Source organism: Oncorhynchus clarkii, chromosome 22, assembly GCF_045791955.1.
Source record: "Oncorhynchus clarkii lewisi isolate Uvic-CL-2024 chromosome 22, UVic_Ocla_1.0, whole genome shotgun sequence".
Classification (NCBI taxonomy): domain Eukaryota; kingdom Metazoa; phylum Chordata; class Actinopteri; order Salmoniformes; family Salmonidae; genus Oncorhynchus; species Oncorhynchus clarkii.
This window is the reverse complement of record NC_092168.1, coordinates 37,385,222-37,400,221: the sequence shown is the minus strand read 5'-3', so window position 1 is coordinate 37,400,221 and position 15,000 is coordinate 37,385,222. Positions and strand designations below refer to the sequence as shown.

The window sequence follows — 15,000 nt, the reverse complement described above, 5'->3', positions numbered from 1 at the left end:
GCTAGTAGAGAACTTTTCCACCTGTCTCAGTGTGGTGGGAAATAATCAAATATGGTTAGTTTTGGAGGGGGACAGTGTTGTTCATATCCAGCAACACTGCTTTAAATGACCCAGCAGTATGCACAGTCCTGAAAACAATACACCAAAAAATAAAATAAACACAAAAGCAACCTTTTAAATCAAAAATAATAAATGTAATGAATATTAACCAGGCTAAGACACAGTATAATCACGCTTTCTGAACAGCAATGGAGAAAATGATTTACAAGTCTTATCTATGAAGTTTTGCCGTATCGACCAGTGTTTCCCAACCCTGGTCCCCCAGTACCCCCAACAGTACACATTTTTACTGGAACCCTGGACAAGCACACTTGATTCAATTTGTCAACTAATCCTCAAGCCTTCAATGAGTTGAATGAGTGTGTTTTTCCAGGCTTACAATGAAAATGTGTATTGTTGGGGGTACTCGAGGACCAGGGTTTGGAAACACTGGTATAGAGTAAAGGCCTGTTACCTAGATTAAAAGGGTAATAACATAGACAAGATTATTTTAGAAGCAATAGTGTCATGATTATCTTTCAAGGTCAGCAAAGGCATTAAATTGGGGAACCGATGAGAAAATTAATAATACCAGATACTGTAATGCCAGGTATTTCTGAAGGGGAAGTAGTCTATCCTTTAGTTCTCTTTTATACTGGTTGAGGGGATATGACACCCCTCCCCTTTTACAGGTAGGCCTATCAAATTAGAGATTTATTTATGAAATTCTACCCAATAATTGAAAGGGAGGTTGGAAGGAGCACAAGGGAAGGAGCACAAGTTAAAACAACATTTTTTTATATAAAGTATAAAACAGGTGAAAAGTGCATTTCAGACTCATATTGTGCTTGCTTCCATATGCATGTTTTGGCACATGTCAAGGCTGGCCAAGAGCTGATTTAAATCTGTAAAGATGCACCCATTACCATCGCCATTAAATGAATCTGGGTTGTTAACATGTATGTCATTTCATCATTGATTACATTTTGTCTGTCTAAATTTTCATTTGATTTCACACTGGAAGCAAACCGGGTAAGCAACATAATAGTGTTAAAGTTAAAGTTTCCCATGCACTTTAGCTGAGACAGGTAAAAGCTTTCTCTCTAAAAGCCAATATGTATACCATGTACAGTCTATTACAGTGCATTGCATTGGGGGCTATGGAAGGGGTAGATAATGAAGTGCTGCTGCTTTGTATGACACGGTCCCCCTCCAAAGCCTAGCATATTTGGTTAGTAGAGACCCTACTGAGTATTTCCCACCCCACTTTAGCTGAGACAGGTAGACCATTTTTCTCTCTACAGCCCAATATTCGCAACATACCAGTGTCAATATTGTATTATTTTCATTATTGGTCTTAAAAAATGTTTTTAAAACCCTATTTCTTCTTTACTTATTGCATTTTCTTGTTGTCACAATAAACGTGGCTATTGATTAAAATTCAATATAATTTGAATGAGTTATCCACATTGCAATGTTTTGAAATGCAGGCTTTTATTTAGAAGGTTTCCTCATTGCCATGTGAAAGTGACGTCACAGTTTGTGCTGCTTGTAGAATACTAGTACCATCGGGCACACTTATCCGACAGCGCCAAGTGGGGTTCAGTCATGTCGGCACCTGCTATGGGGACCACGAAGACGGCGCACAGTGATGTGGCCCCGAAGAAAAAGAGGGGACCGGGTGCACTGGCTACGGCGTATCTGGTTATATATAACGTGGTTATGACAGCTGGGTATGTACATAATTCTGATACACTTCTTGTTGTAGGCTACTTGACGACAATTGGGTGCAAGGGTGCATGAAATGCCAGAGTGAATGGCTTGGGAAGAAGACACGCGCCTGTTACGAGACTCGATCCCGAACTGTTTTTATGGATATGTTGCACAATAATGCCTGGTTTCATTGTGGTGCCTTCAGCTACACTGTAGCAATTCAACTCAGCCACACACTGAACTTCTGTGTTGTTACTTTGTAACCGACTTCGTCGGGAATGTATCAATTGTCAGTGTCTTTGGTTACATTGTTGCCGAGTGCGCGTCTAAAATACTCTGCAATTATGTTGCCTAGAGTTTTAAAAAAAATTAAAAAATTAAAATGTATTGCTTTGACTAAAATGTGCTGGCAATATATCTGATTTTCACTTAGGTTATTATGGCACAAAGTTGTTGTGAAGGAAATCCCATAGGGCGGCGCACAATTGATCCAGCGTCGTCCGGGTTTGGCCGGTGTAGGCCGTCATTGTAAATAAGAATTTGTTCTTATTAATTGACTTGTCTAGTTAAATAAAATGTACTGTAATCCCGTGAATGGTGTATTTCAAGAAACAATTGGCGCCCACGGTGTCATTATGTACAGTTATAGCTATTGTTCTATACTGCATGTAGTTTCAATCTAATCATAATTGGTTACATTAAATACATATTTGTATTGCTTTGACTAAAATGTTCTGGCAATATCTCTGATTTCACTTAGGTTATTATGACACAAAGTTGTTGTGAAAGAAATTGCACAAGTGCAGAATTATGGATGCTCTCCCATCCTGACCAGTTAGGTGACTTTACACAACCTGGTCTCAGAGCATTTTGTATTATTGAGTATGTAAATGCAAGACACTGCATTTGGTATGATATGTTACATTTCGTATGGTATGTTACAAATTACAATTCGTATTATATGTTATGAATTTGAAAAATGTACCATATGTTACGGATTTGCAAAATGTATGAGAAGTTACAAATTCTAGCTAGATGGCTAGGGGTTAGGGTTAAGTTAGGTTAAAGGGTTAGGGTTAAGTGAATGGTTAGCTAAGTAGTTGTAAATTAGCTAAAAAGTAGTTGAAAAGATGCTAAAGTTGACGTTCTACCCCTACCAACCACCCTCCTTTCTTTTTTTGCCTTAAGTAACCATTGTCTTATGTAACTATACCAAACTTCATACTAAATGGAGTGTAATGAATTTACTTACAGAGTGCTATGAAATGCTCCCCCCCTCTGTTTCCTGTCTGGTGAGGTGATATTTGCCCTGTGTCATACTTTTTCTGTCTATTGAATACCAGCTACAGTGGGGTACATCCCGCCTTTTCAGGAGCTATGTAGCCTGCTCAGTTTCTATTACTTTATTTAGTAGATGAGTTTCTATCTGTTCAAAACCTCAGTCACTCATACCAATCATGCCTATTCAAGTATATTATTATGCAGATAGAAGTATCTATGTATTGGGCCTCCGTTCTACGTGGTTGGACTGTTTTGCTTTACCCTGTCCTCTAAGAGCAAACTGAGGCTATTATTTTATATCAGAAACATATTCCCACCCAGGACTCCTTGGACAATAGTGCCATTTGTTACTGAGTGGACTATCCTGGCTAAATTACCTAAATGAAAATCTGTGTGTTCTTCCAGGTGGCTGGTCATAGCCGTGGGCCTGGTGCGGGCCTACTTGGCCAGAGGCAGCTACCATGGCCTGTACTACTCTATAGAGAAACCACTGAAGTTTTTCCAGACCGGCGCTCTTCTGGAGGTGAGTGGCTGTAGGCCAAGGGTGCAATCGTTATGCAGATTCTGTTGCAAAACGTTTTAAATTAAAAATACAGACGAGAGTTTCTATTGGACAAATTCAGGTAGGTCCCTCCCTGTTTCATTCCATTTGCTTCCGTTTGGTTCTTAAACAGTACATGGTTTCTGAAATGAATACTCCCCGAGTCTCTGTATAGGTCAGACCTGGGTCATGTTCATTAGGTACACTAGCAAAACGTTATTCGGTAGTGCCCCCACCTTATTTAAAAACATTAACAAACTTACAACAATGTATTTTTATACTTTGTTGAGGGGAAATATACTTGCTATGATTGTGATATGTTGTTGTCTCACCTAGCAATCTTAAGATGAATGCACTAGTTGCTCTGGATAAGAGCGCCTGCTAAATGACTAATAACAACATGTGAATTTCACTCCCTTCCAAATGTTTTCTCCCCACTGAATACAAGCTTTTATTCAGAGAAGGGTAAATAGAACAGACTCATCGCTTTCTGTAGGTGGTGAGTTGGGTATGTCCCCTACTGTACGAATACAACTTAATGGAAGGAATGTTTAGTCTCACAGTGCTGTTACATTTTTAAAAAAAATAATAAGTCCTCCATAGTGACTGGCCTTGGCCTTTCCCCTCTTCCACCTCTGTCCTACTCTACTCAGTACAAATACCTAGTAGGGTGTTAGTGTGATCCTCTCCAGCCAGCCATACTGTAACACAGAGATAAGGATTAGGCCTAGTGGAACTCCAGCTCTGTCTACCGGGTAATTGTCCTCTCAGTCATACTAACTCCAATCATTCATAAAAACGTCTTCAAACACTGGCCATTTCCTATGCTGTGATTAGGTTTAGAGACTAGTGTAGGCTTTTGTCTGTTCCTTGACTAGTGGAAAGAACTGTATTGGTGCACATATCTATTGTGTTCCAACAACCATCTTATTTACATTTTTAACCATGGTTCATTGAAGAACAATTTGAGGAATGTTTACATACAGTATACCGTAGCTGTGTTATAGCAACATTATCATGACAATTCAGCTTGAGTATTTATTTAGGAAATTATATTATTGCATGTTTAGTATGTTCACTGACCATGTGTTTATGTATTAAGTTATTTTCATTTCCCCTCAGATATTGCACTGTGCAGTAGGTAAGTTCATTCTTCTGCTCCTGTTGAAAGTCCCATACAGGTTCAAGGGTGACCACATAGTGGTATTTCTTTATGACTAAACCAGGCATGTGGAGCTATAGGCCTACTACAAAAAGCCATTCCCTCAGCTCAGAGTCTATATAGAAGATGGTGGATAAGCTAAGCCTGATAACAGCCTGGCCCTGCTACGTTGTGGTTGTGGCGTTCCCGGTTCACAGTCCACTACTCATTATCTGGGATTTAAAGCTAAACCTGACCTTTCACATACTGCAGCTGTCTGTCAGCACCTGGCCTTGTTCTCTGCTACTCTCTACTGGCCAAACACCGATGCCACGCCATAGCATGTATTTTCATGTACTATAGAGTTATACAGTTGAATGCTACTGTATTTGAATGAGCTAATATTGCTACTGTGCATTAGGTTTTGCTACCTATTTATCATTCTTTGTAGCATACTTTTTTATTTGTAGTCAACTCTCGATTGGCTAATTGAAATCATATAATTTTCTCCATATCACCGTGCTCTAAAACGTGGTAAAACTGATGTGAGGTGATACATCTTCTCTAACCGTTGTGTTGTCTTCTGCTCCAGGGATCGTGCCGTCCTCAGTAGTTTTAACAGGGTTTCAGGTCTTGTCACGAGTCTTCCTCACCTGGGCCGTGACACACAGTGTTCGAGAGGTACGTCTCTTCTCTTTCTCTTATCCCTTATCTCTATGTGCATCAGTGTCAATCAATCAATGACATTTATTTCTAAAGTCCTTTTTACGTCAGCAGTTGTCTTCGTCCCAAAGAAAGAGCTTTGCGGAGACACTAAGGTCTGTGAGCCTGAAATAGTAAACATGCTTGAAACCAACATGGTGAATAACACTGACATGCTTGTGAGCTCTGAAACATTCAAACTTTCTATATGTTTGTGAGCATTTGAATCTATGTTAACTTACCAAGACTGAATTTAGCTTTTTAACTTGTGCTGACTTGTGTCTCTGTCTCCATGCCTGTCATGAGTTGCAAAGTTACTATAGAATGCTGTATGTAGTGGGTGCTACAAACTGCACGATTGTGCCATAACCCCCCATCTATCTCCTGCTAGAGTGCTTCCTGTTTCCCACCCTCATGCTTGTCTGGTGCCTGTGTGGTCCCTACAGGTCCAGAATGAAGACAGTGTCCTGCTCTTTGTGTCAGCCTGGACCATCACAGAGATCATCCGTTACTCCTTCTACACTTTCAGTCTGCTCAACCACCTGCCCTACCTCGTCAAATGGGCACGGTAAGGCTCACATAATGAAATAGAACACGGTCATTATATTGAATATATGATATAATTTTTGAATGCATTATGTATCTCTATGGCATAACCCTGGCGCCGGAGAAGAAGGCTGAAGTTTTACGTGTCCCCAATTGTGTTTTTTGTTTGTAACTTATTTTTTACATATTACTTTTATTTCTTATTCTTATCTGGGGGGGTTTAAACTGCATTGTTGGTTAGGGGCTCGTAAGAAAGCATTTCACTGTATTCGGCGCATGTGACTAATATCATTTGATTTGACTTGGACAGGTGGATGACACAGGCACTCACATTTAATCAAATAGGATGTCATAAATACAGTGTAGTGATCTGTGTCGTTTGAATACGTGGGTCCAAAAACACCCCTCTATTTATTCACTAAAAGTCTAAGGCCATAAAGCAACATTCAGGGTTGAAAGCAGTAAATCAAAAGCAATATTTTAAATGGTAGGGGAAACGGACTTTATCCCTGAAGGCTTTCTTATTCTATATGTGTCCATGGAAGTTAAATATAGAATGATGGAACATGGGAGTGTTTGAAACTGTTATGACACTCCACCTCCATAATATTTTTTTTCTCAGTCACAACCATGGCAACAAAGTCTTAACGAGCTCCAGTAGCCTACTGGTGGGGAAGGACCTTCTTTTGTTGCCTGGTAGAAAATGTTGATGAATCTTCTCCCAATGTCGGACAATGTTCTGGTGCTTTGCTCTTTTCACATTCAATTTGCTTTTCAAAGGCAGATTGAGGTATATGACAGGTAGCGTCACATAGGTGAGAAATTCAACTAAGGGTGCCAAGATTAGCCTCAGTGATTTAGATCAGGTCTCACTCCATTGCTATGCAATACTAATGATATAACTAATGATAATACAATGTTACTATTGTAATATACAGCGTTACTACTACAAGCAACTTGTAAAATGTAAAGTGTTATCTTCATGAGCTACCCATTTGGTGTGCTAGTCCCTGTTTACCAGTGATGCCTCCTCTCCCTCTTTCCAGTAGCTAAATGGTGCCAATAAAGGGTTTCTAAAAAATGAAATAAAATCTCTCCAGGTACACATTCTTCCTAGTGCTGTACCCCATGGGAGTAACTGGCGAACTGCTGACTGTCTATGCAGCCCTGCCCTACGTTCAGAAGACAGGCCTCTACTCTGTCACCCTTCCCAACAAGTACAACTTCTCATTCGACTACCACACCTTCCTCATCCTCACCATGGTCTCCTACATTCCATGTAAGTCTCTCTCCTACCCACCACAATTCACCACTGATGTACAGTACTACTGTAGCTGGGTTGTTCCACAAATAGAGTACATTTTGCATCCCTTTGATATTCTAAGTAGAAATTGTTCACCAATATTGCATTTTAAAAGCCTGTTATATTAAATGAAGTGACCACATGGAAATTTCAATAAATCTGATTTTTCTATATGAAAAAAGACTTGCTAAAGTACCTTCGTCATGTTTTTCCGACTTCTAGGACAATTTTTAACCCACTTAACTACAACATTTCAAGTCTTCACCATCATTGTAAAGCCCTAGTTATATTCTTGCTTTGACAGTCATTTCTGAAGATTTTTATTGATTTCATCATGTGATTCATTTACATGTGTCCCTCATTTTAAGGTCAACCCTGTTACGTGACCTGAACTCTCGTTTTAATATAGTGAAACTATTCCTTTTTAAATAAATTTTTCAAAAGAAACATTGAACATCATAGTGTAAAAGCAGGTGAGCTGATTGTACTCTTTTTGCCCATTTTCCTGGTGTTTTATGGTGGAAAACTGAGTGTGTCAAGCATAACATGTCAACCCTGTTACCCATAGATAGGCTAGACATTTTGCTCAATATGCGATAATGTGACCGGAAAACGTTGTATACAACTTTACGGGACATAGACATGTTTTATATGGGTAGAGAATAATTTAAGCTGTTAATCTAATTGTAGTGTCCAATTTTACAGTAGCTATTACAGAAAGAAAATACCATGCTATTGTTTTGAGGATAGTGCACAACAACAAAACACTTTTACCACAGCAAATAATGTACTTAAATTCATTAATCTTGCTCTGATTTGCCACCCTGAGGGTCCCAGAGATGAAAATGTAGCATAGTTTTATTTGATAAAATCAATTTTTATATTAAAAGTAGGAACTAGGGTCTACAGTTTGACCCTACTGCTGTCTCTGTGTGATAAGGTGCGTCTCGGTGAGAGGTGTAGGAGGCGCAGGAGAGCAGGGATTTCTGAGAAGCATGTTTAATATAGATATATGTATATACACACACATAGTCCACCAATACAAAATTGGCACAGATGAAAATCCAAAACTACGCTCTCGAAGGAACAGAAACTCGTGTCAATACACGGAGGAACAACCACAGTTCCGACACTACATACACATACGTAATAGCAAAAACAATAAACAGCATAGATAATCGAACGCAAATACACACGCTTAATCCTGCACGAATTAAGGCAGGCAACAGGTGCCCTATATACACACAGGTGTGAAAAGGAACACAGACAAAACAACCAGAAAAGGAAAAAGGGATCGGTAGCGGCTAGTAAACCGGCGATGCCGAGCGCCGCCCGAACAGGGAGAGGAGTTACCTTCGGTAGAAGTCATGACACTCTGGCTCCACACCCACCCTGCCCGGCCATCTAGATGTGTGAAAGTTGGTGTATTTTCTGTAGGGAAGCTAATGATTCATGTATGAGATTCCTGGGAGTGTAAACGTAAATGTTTTATTACCATAGCATTGTTGTATGTTCTTTATAGTTATGTACTTGAAAATGTATAAATTGACCAATCCGGCACATTTGGGTAAACTCCTGGCAGACTTGATACAAAATATTGTGTAGTAATGTAATTATTCACTGGATCTGTCTGAAACTTTGCACACACACTGCTGCCATCTTGTGGACAACATCTATATTACACCTAGGATCCTAACTCTACGGCTATTCTCTTGCATTTCAAAATAGAAAACGCATGTTTTTTTGTTTGTATTATCTTTTACCAGATCTAATGTGTTATTCTCCTACATTCATTTCACATTTCCACAAACTTCAGTGTTTCCTTTCAAATGGTATCAAGAATTTGCATATCCTTGCTTGCTTGTAATTTTAGGTGAAAATTGAAAAAAAGGGTCTGATCTTTAAAAATATATATATTAAAAAACATGTGAAGCTTGCATTCAATTGCCCCTCCCAGGTTGCACACAAGCTTCCATTCCTCCTGTCACAAGGGGATTTATGGCTGACTTTTAAGATGAAAACCTCAACCCTGTCAGTCGGTTCTGTTACAGTCAAGCCTGTTTCTTTAATGTTTTTTTATGGAGTTGAACATATACTCTTTAAGACAGAATGTTAAAATTAGATGATTTAAAACCATTTTTGTTTTTACCAAGTTACACTACCCAAAATGCACTCTATTCGTGGAAAGACCTAGCTATGTCTAAGGTGAATCAGCTTCGTGCTGTGAATTGTAATATTCTACCTTGCACTTCGTGCTTGCTTACTCTAGATCAGGGGTCTCCAACAGGTAGATTGCGAGCTCAGCCCACCTACGAGTAGCTCACCAATCAAATCTGAAAGTACTTGCCTTTTTTTAATGTGTTCCATGGCAAACTGTCATAAACATAAAGCTCCCAGCTACTATCCAATCAAAGCCACATTGACATTATCCCACCTCTGGTTAGCCACTATTGGCTTAAAGTTAAACATAACACAATATTTGCCAATTCATTTCCATCAATATTGCCTGTCTGTCTGTTTGGTGCGAGTTTGTCTATCAGTCCGTAAATAGCCAGGTAGTGAAAACCGCCGTCTTGTGGGTAGACGGAAAGACGTTCCCTATAAACTTTCTCAATTATGTGTACACTGCAAAGAAGGCTGACAGAACGATATATATTCATTGTATCAATTTTGGTGGCCATTTTTATTGCAAACTCTGCCATGCCATTTTCTGATACATTCGTCCTAACAGCAGAAACCTTTCTAGACTGACACATTCCTCTCTTGATAGATGCTCAATTAATGGGTAATTACACCCCAAAAAAATCTACATTTTGTAAAAAAAAAAAATCTCCCATACTTCAGCAATGCGATTAAAGCATTGATGTGGACTCGGAACATACATTTTCATTTTTTCTGTATGAATAATTGTTATATTGAGAGTAACAAAAAAACTAAAATCAAACTGAGAAAATAGAATTCTGAAAAATACAAAGATAATTTGATGGGGCCTGTCATGCTAAATACTGATTAACCATAATATTACCAGGAACAGTATATTGACAGAACACATCTCTTCTATACCAAGGACCCGGGGAAGAGTTTCAGGGTAGAGGAGAATGATGTGCCTATTTGAAAGCCTTAAAAAAAGAGTAGCTGACAACGTTTCATTTTTAAAAAGTACCTTTCATGCTAGAAAAGGTTGTAGACTCCTGCTATAAATCTTATGGGGACCCATTTTAGCATTCATCATTTTATGAAACCGCTCATGAATTCATTGTTAGGAAGAGGAAAAAAGGGTTTTTATAATAGCACTGTAAAAATCCCATGTATTACTGTCAATACATGTTACGGTTTTCTTCCGTCGAAGGAGAGGCGGACCAAAATGCAGCATGGTTATTTTGATTCATCTTTAATAAAAGATAAACACGAACAATACAAAACTATAAACGTAACGTGAAAACCTAAACAGCCTTATCTGGTGCAAACAAACACTAAGACAGGAACAATCACCCACGAAACACTCAAAGAATATGGCTGCCTAAATATGGTTCCCAATCAGAGACAACGATAAACACCTGCCTCTGAGAACCCCTCCAGGCAGCCATAGACTATTCTAGACAACCCACTAACCACAATCCCATGACCTACAAAAACCCCAAGACAAAACACACCACATAAAATAACCCATGTCACACCCTGGCCTGACCAAAATAATAAAGAAAATACAAAATACTAAGACCAGGGCGTGAAAGAACCCCCCCCCCCAAGGTGCGGACTCCCTGCCGCACACCTAAACCCATAGGGGAGGGTCCGGGTGGGCGTCTGTCCATGGTGGCGGCTCCGGCGCGGGACGTGGACCCCACTTCAACAAAGTCTTAGTCCGCTTAATACGCGTCCTTAGATATGCGACCCTCGCCGCCGACCTTGGCCTAGTAACCCTCACCAAGGGCCCCACTGGACTGAGGGGCAGCTCCGGACTGAGGGACAGCTCGGGACTGAGGGGTAGCTCGGGACTGAGGGGTAGCTCGGGACTGAGGGGAAGCTCGGGACTGAGGGGAAGCTCGGGACTGAGGGGAAGCTCGGGACTGAGGGGAAGCTCGGGACTGAGGGGAAGCTCAGGCAGGTTGATGGCTCTGGCAGATCCTGGCTGACTGGCGGATCCTGGCCGCTCCATGCTGACTGGCGGCTCTGGCTGCTCCATGCTGACTGGCGGCTCTGGCTGCTCCATGCTGACTGGCGGCTCTGGCTGCTCCATGCTGACTGGCGGCTCTGGCTGCTCCATGCTGACTGGCGGCTCTGGCTGCTCCATGCTGACTGGCGGCTCTGGCTGCTCCATGCTGACTGGCGGCTCTGGCTGCTCCATGCTGACTGGCGGCTCTGGCGGCTCCATGCTGACTGGCGGCTCTGGCGGCTCCATGCTGACTGGCGGCTCTGGCGGCTCCATGCTGACTGGCGGCTCTGGCGGCTCCATGCTGACTGGCGGCTCTGGCGGCTCCATGCTGACTGGCGGCTCTGGCGGCTCCATGCTGACTGGCGGCTCTGGCGGCTCCATGCTGACTGGCGGCTCTGGCGGCTCCATGCAGACTGGCGGCTCTGGCGGCTCCATGCAGTCTGGCGGCTCCTTGCAGACTGGCGGCTTTGGCGGCTCCTTGCAGACTGACGGCTCTGGCGGCTCCTTGCAGACTGGCAGCCCTGGCAGCTCCTTGCAGACTGGCAGCTCCCTGCAGACTGGCAGCTCTGGCGGCTCCTTGCAGACTGACAGCTCTGGCTGCTCCTTGCAGACTGGCAGTTCTGACAGCTTCTGAACAGGCGGGAGACTCCGGCAGCGCTGTAGAGGAGGAAGGCTCTGACAGCGCTGGACAGGAGGAAGGCTCTGGCAGTGCTGGACAGGCGAAGCACACTGAAGGCCTGGTGCGTGGTGCTGGCACTGGTGGTACTGGGCCAAGGACACGCACAGGAAGCCTGGTGCGGGGAGATGCCACCGGAGGGCTGGTGTGTGGAGGTGGTACTGGATAGACCGGACCGTGCAGGCGCACTGGAGCTCTTGAGCACCGAGCCTGCCCAACCTTACCTGGTTGAATACTCCCGGTCGCCCTGCCAGTGCGGCGAGGTGGAATAGCCCGCACTGGGCTATGCAGGCGAACCGGGACACCGTGCGCAAGGCTGGTGCCATGTAAGCCGGCCTGATGTTTATTCTAGCCCGGCCGATACGCGGAGCTGGTATGTACCGCACCGGGCTATGCACCCGCACTGGGGACACTGTGCGCTCCACAGCATAACACGGTGCCTGCCCGGTCTCTCTAGCCCCCGGTAAGCACAGGAAGTTGGCGCAGGTCTCCTACCTGGCGTCGCCATACTCCCTGTGTGACTCCCACCCAATACATTTTTGGGGCTGACTCTCGGGTTTCCATCCACGCCGCCGTGTTCGTCTCTCCAACTCCATTCTCCTATAACCCTCTTCGCACTGCTCCAGCGAATCCCAGGCGGGCTCCGGCACTCTCCCTGGGTCGACCGCCCACCTGTCTATTTCCTCCCAAGTCGTATAATCCAGACTTCGTTGCTCCTGCTGCCGCTGCCTGTCACCACGCCGCTTGGTCCTGTTGTGGTGGGTGATTCTGTTACGGTTTTCTTCTGTCGAAGGAGAGGCGGACCAAAATGCAGCGTGGTTATTTTGATTAATCTTTAATAAAAGATAAACACGAACAATACAAAACAATAAACGTAACGTGAAACCCTAAACAGCCTTATCTGGTGCAAACAAACACTAAGACAGGAACAATCACCCACGAAACACTCAAAGAAAATGGCTGCCTAAATATGGTTCCCAATCAGAGACAACGATAAACACCTGCCTCTGATTGAGAACCACTCCAGGCAGCCATAGACTATTCTAGACAACCCCACTAACCACAATCCCATGACCTACAAAAACCCCAAGACAAAACACACCACATAAAATAACCGATGTCACACCCTGGCCTGACCAAAATAATAAAGAAAACACAAAATACTAAGACCAGGGCGTGACAATACACTTAAATTGATAGTTCTGAGTATGACTCTATGGTTCCTTGTTGTTGATCTGACTGTTTTCTTTCCAGTGTTTCCTCAGCTCTACTTCCACATGATGCGTCAGAGGAAGAAAGTCTTGTGCCATGTGGAGGAGTACAAAACAGAGTAAACAAACACAATGACACACAGCAGCCTAATCACTTCATGACACGGGCAGGAATGGAAAAAGACGAGAACCTTTTAAATTGGCCAAGCATGTTTTTTTTTATAGATATTTTTTTATTTTTATGACTGCTTGTTGAAATATCATAGAAAGCCATCTCTTTTTCAGATCAAGAAAATAATATGGGGAATGGGGATGATCGATCTAACTATGGTTCTTGGTAATCACTTGGGTCAGTTTTGGACTGTTGCCTGGTTAATCAGATGCTCAAGTCATTTACAATATACAAACTGCTTTTTGTTTTCTTTATAAGCCTTATGGTCCCTGGTCAAAAGTTGGACACTATATTGGGAATAAAGTGTAATTTGGGACGCAGCAATGCTTTGTGCTCAAATGAATAGTTGTTATTTTTGTTAAGATAGAAGGTTCCATATTAGTCTGACTCTCAACTGAGCACTATGCCTGTTAAATGATTTGAGTCATTTATTTTTTATCTGCAGAACTTCTGATCAAATTCCCTGTTTTGGTGTAATAAAATAATTTTATTTTATTCTGTGTTTACATAGTTTTCTTTTCAAATACTCAAGTACTAACTGAAGTAACTGAGTGCTTATTGTCATAAGATAGCTTCTTGCTTTTATGTTTAGGATTTTTTGTTGTTGTTGACATTATTAGTTGAGTATTTGGACCATTGGGTTTCTTTACATTAATATATTAATGTTGATTGTGGGTTGGTTATTGATTTGTAGGGGTAGGCCTCATGACCTAGAGTGGATAGTACGTTGATAGGTGGACCAGTTGTAAATGTACTTGTGCTTTCTTTTGTATATTTTCAGAGGAAACTCAATTATTTGATTTAAGCTTTAAAACTAAACGTTGTCTTCGTGTGACGTTGGACCAAGACACTGCTGGACATTGCTTTGAAAACATATTGAAGAGCTAACCACCCACCAGCCATTTCTGATTATTTATTCATTTTTTTAAATTATAGGTCTGTGTTGAACTATGTTAGGGTGCCAGGACATGAACTGATCGACAGGAAGCTTGCGTAGACACGGGAGCCAATTGAATTACAGAGCTTGTAGTCATGCATTTCCAATTAGTTAAATCTAACAACAAACAGAGAGAGCTGGGAGTCAGTCAGGAGTTTCTGTGTGTGGTTCAGAGTTTCTTTCCATCTCCCTGGCTTAGAAGTTAACTGAGAAATTATTTTGCATATGAGTACATTGTAAAAAGCTGAAAGGTATTAATTTGGATGTGAACAGTAACTGCACTGCATGAGCATTGACTGCTCAAAGAACCAGATTTTCGTTTCAGCTACTAAATTGTTTTAGAACCATTTTTAAGTCCAGAAAATGTAGTTTGTCTTTCACAATTGTTCTACAACAATTTAGTAGCTGAAATTAAAATCTGGTTCTTTGAGCAGTCACTGCTCCAGTGCAGTTACTGTTCACATCCAAATGAATACCTGTTAGCCTAAAAAAAAGTGTCCAGGTTGTGTTTGCATAGTGAATGCATCTCTGCATTCAGTTGTAGACATCGATCAGGAGTTACCTCACACTGGCCTGATGTTCTTT

General features: G+C 41.9%; 1 protein-coding gene across 1 annotated transcript; it reads left to right on the top strand.

The window, feature by feature from the left end:
* Nucleotides 1–1,597: 1,597 nt before the first annotated feature.
* Nucleotides 1,598–13,973, top strand: LOC139380846 (very-long-chain (3R)-3-hydroxyacyl-CoA dehydratase 2-like). Its single transcript, XM_071123948.1, has 7 exons — nucleotides 1,598–1,772; nucleotides 3,439–3,556; nucleotides 4,697–4,715; nucleotides 5,308–5,396; nucleotides 5,864–5,985; nucleotides 7,064–7,242; nucleotides 13,350–13,973. Exons 1-7 carry the CDS (start codon nucleotides 1,648–1,650, stop codon nucleotides 13,427–13,429), a joined length of 732 nt encoding a protein of 243 aa, XP_070980049.1. The 5' UTR covers nucleotides 1,598–1,647; the 3' UTR covers nucleotides 13,430–13,973.
* The last annotated feature ends 1,027 nt before the right edge of the window (nucleotides 13,974–15,000 follow it).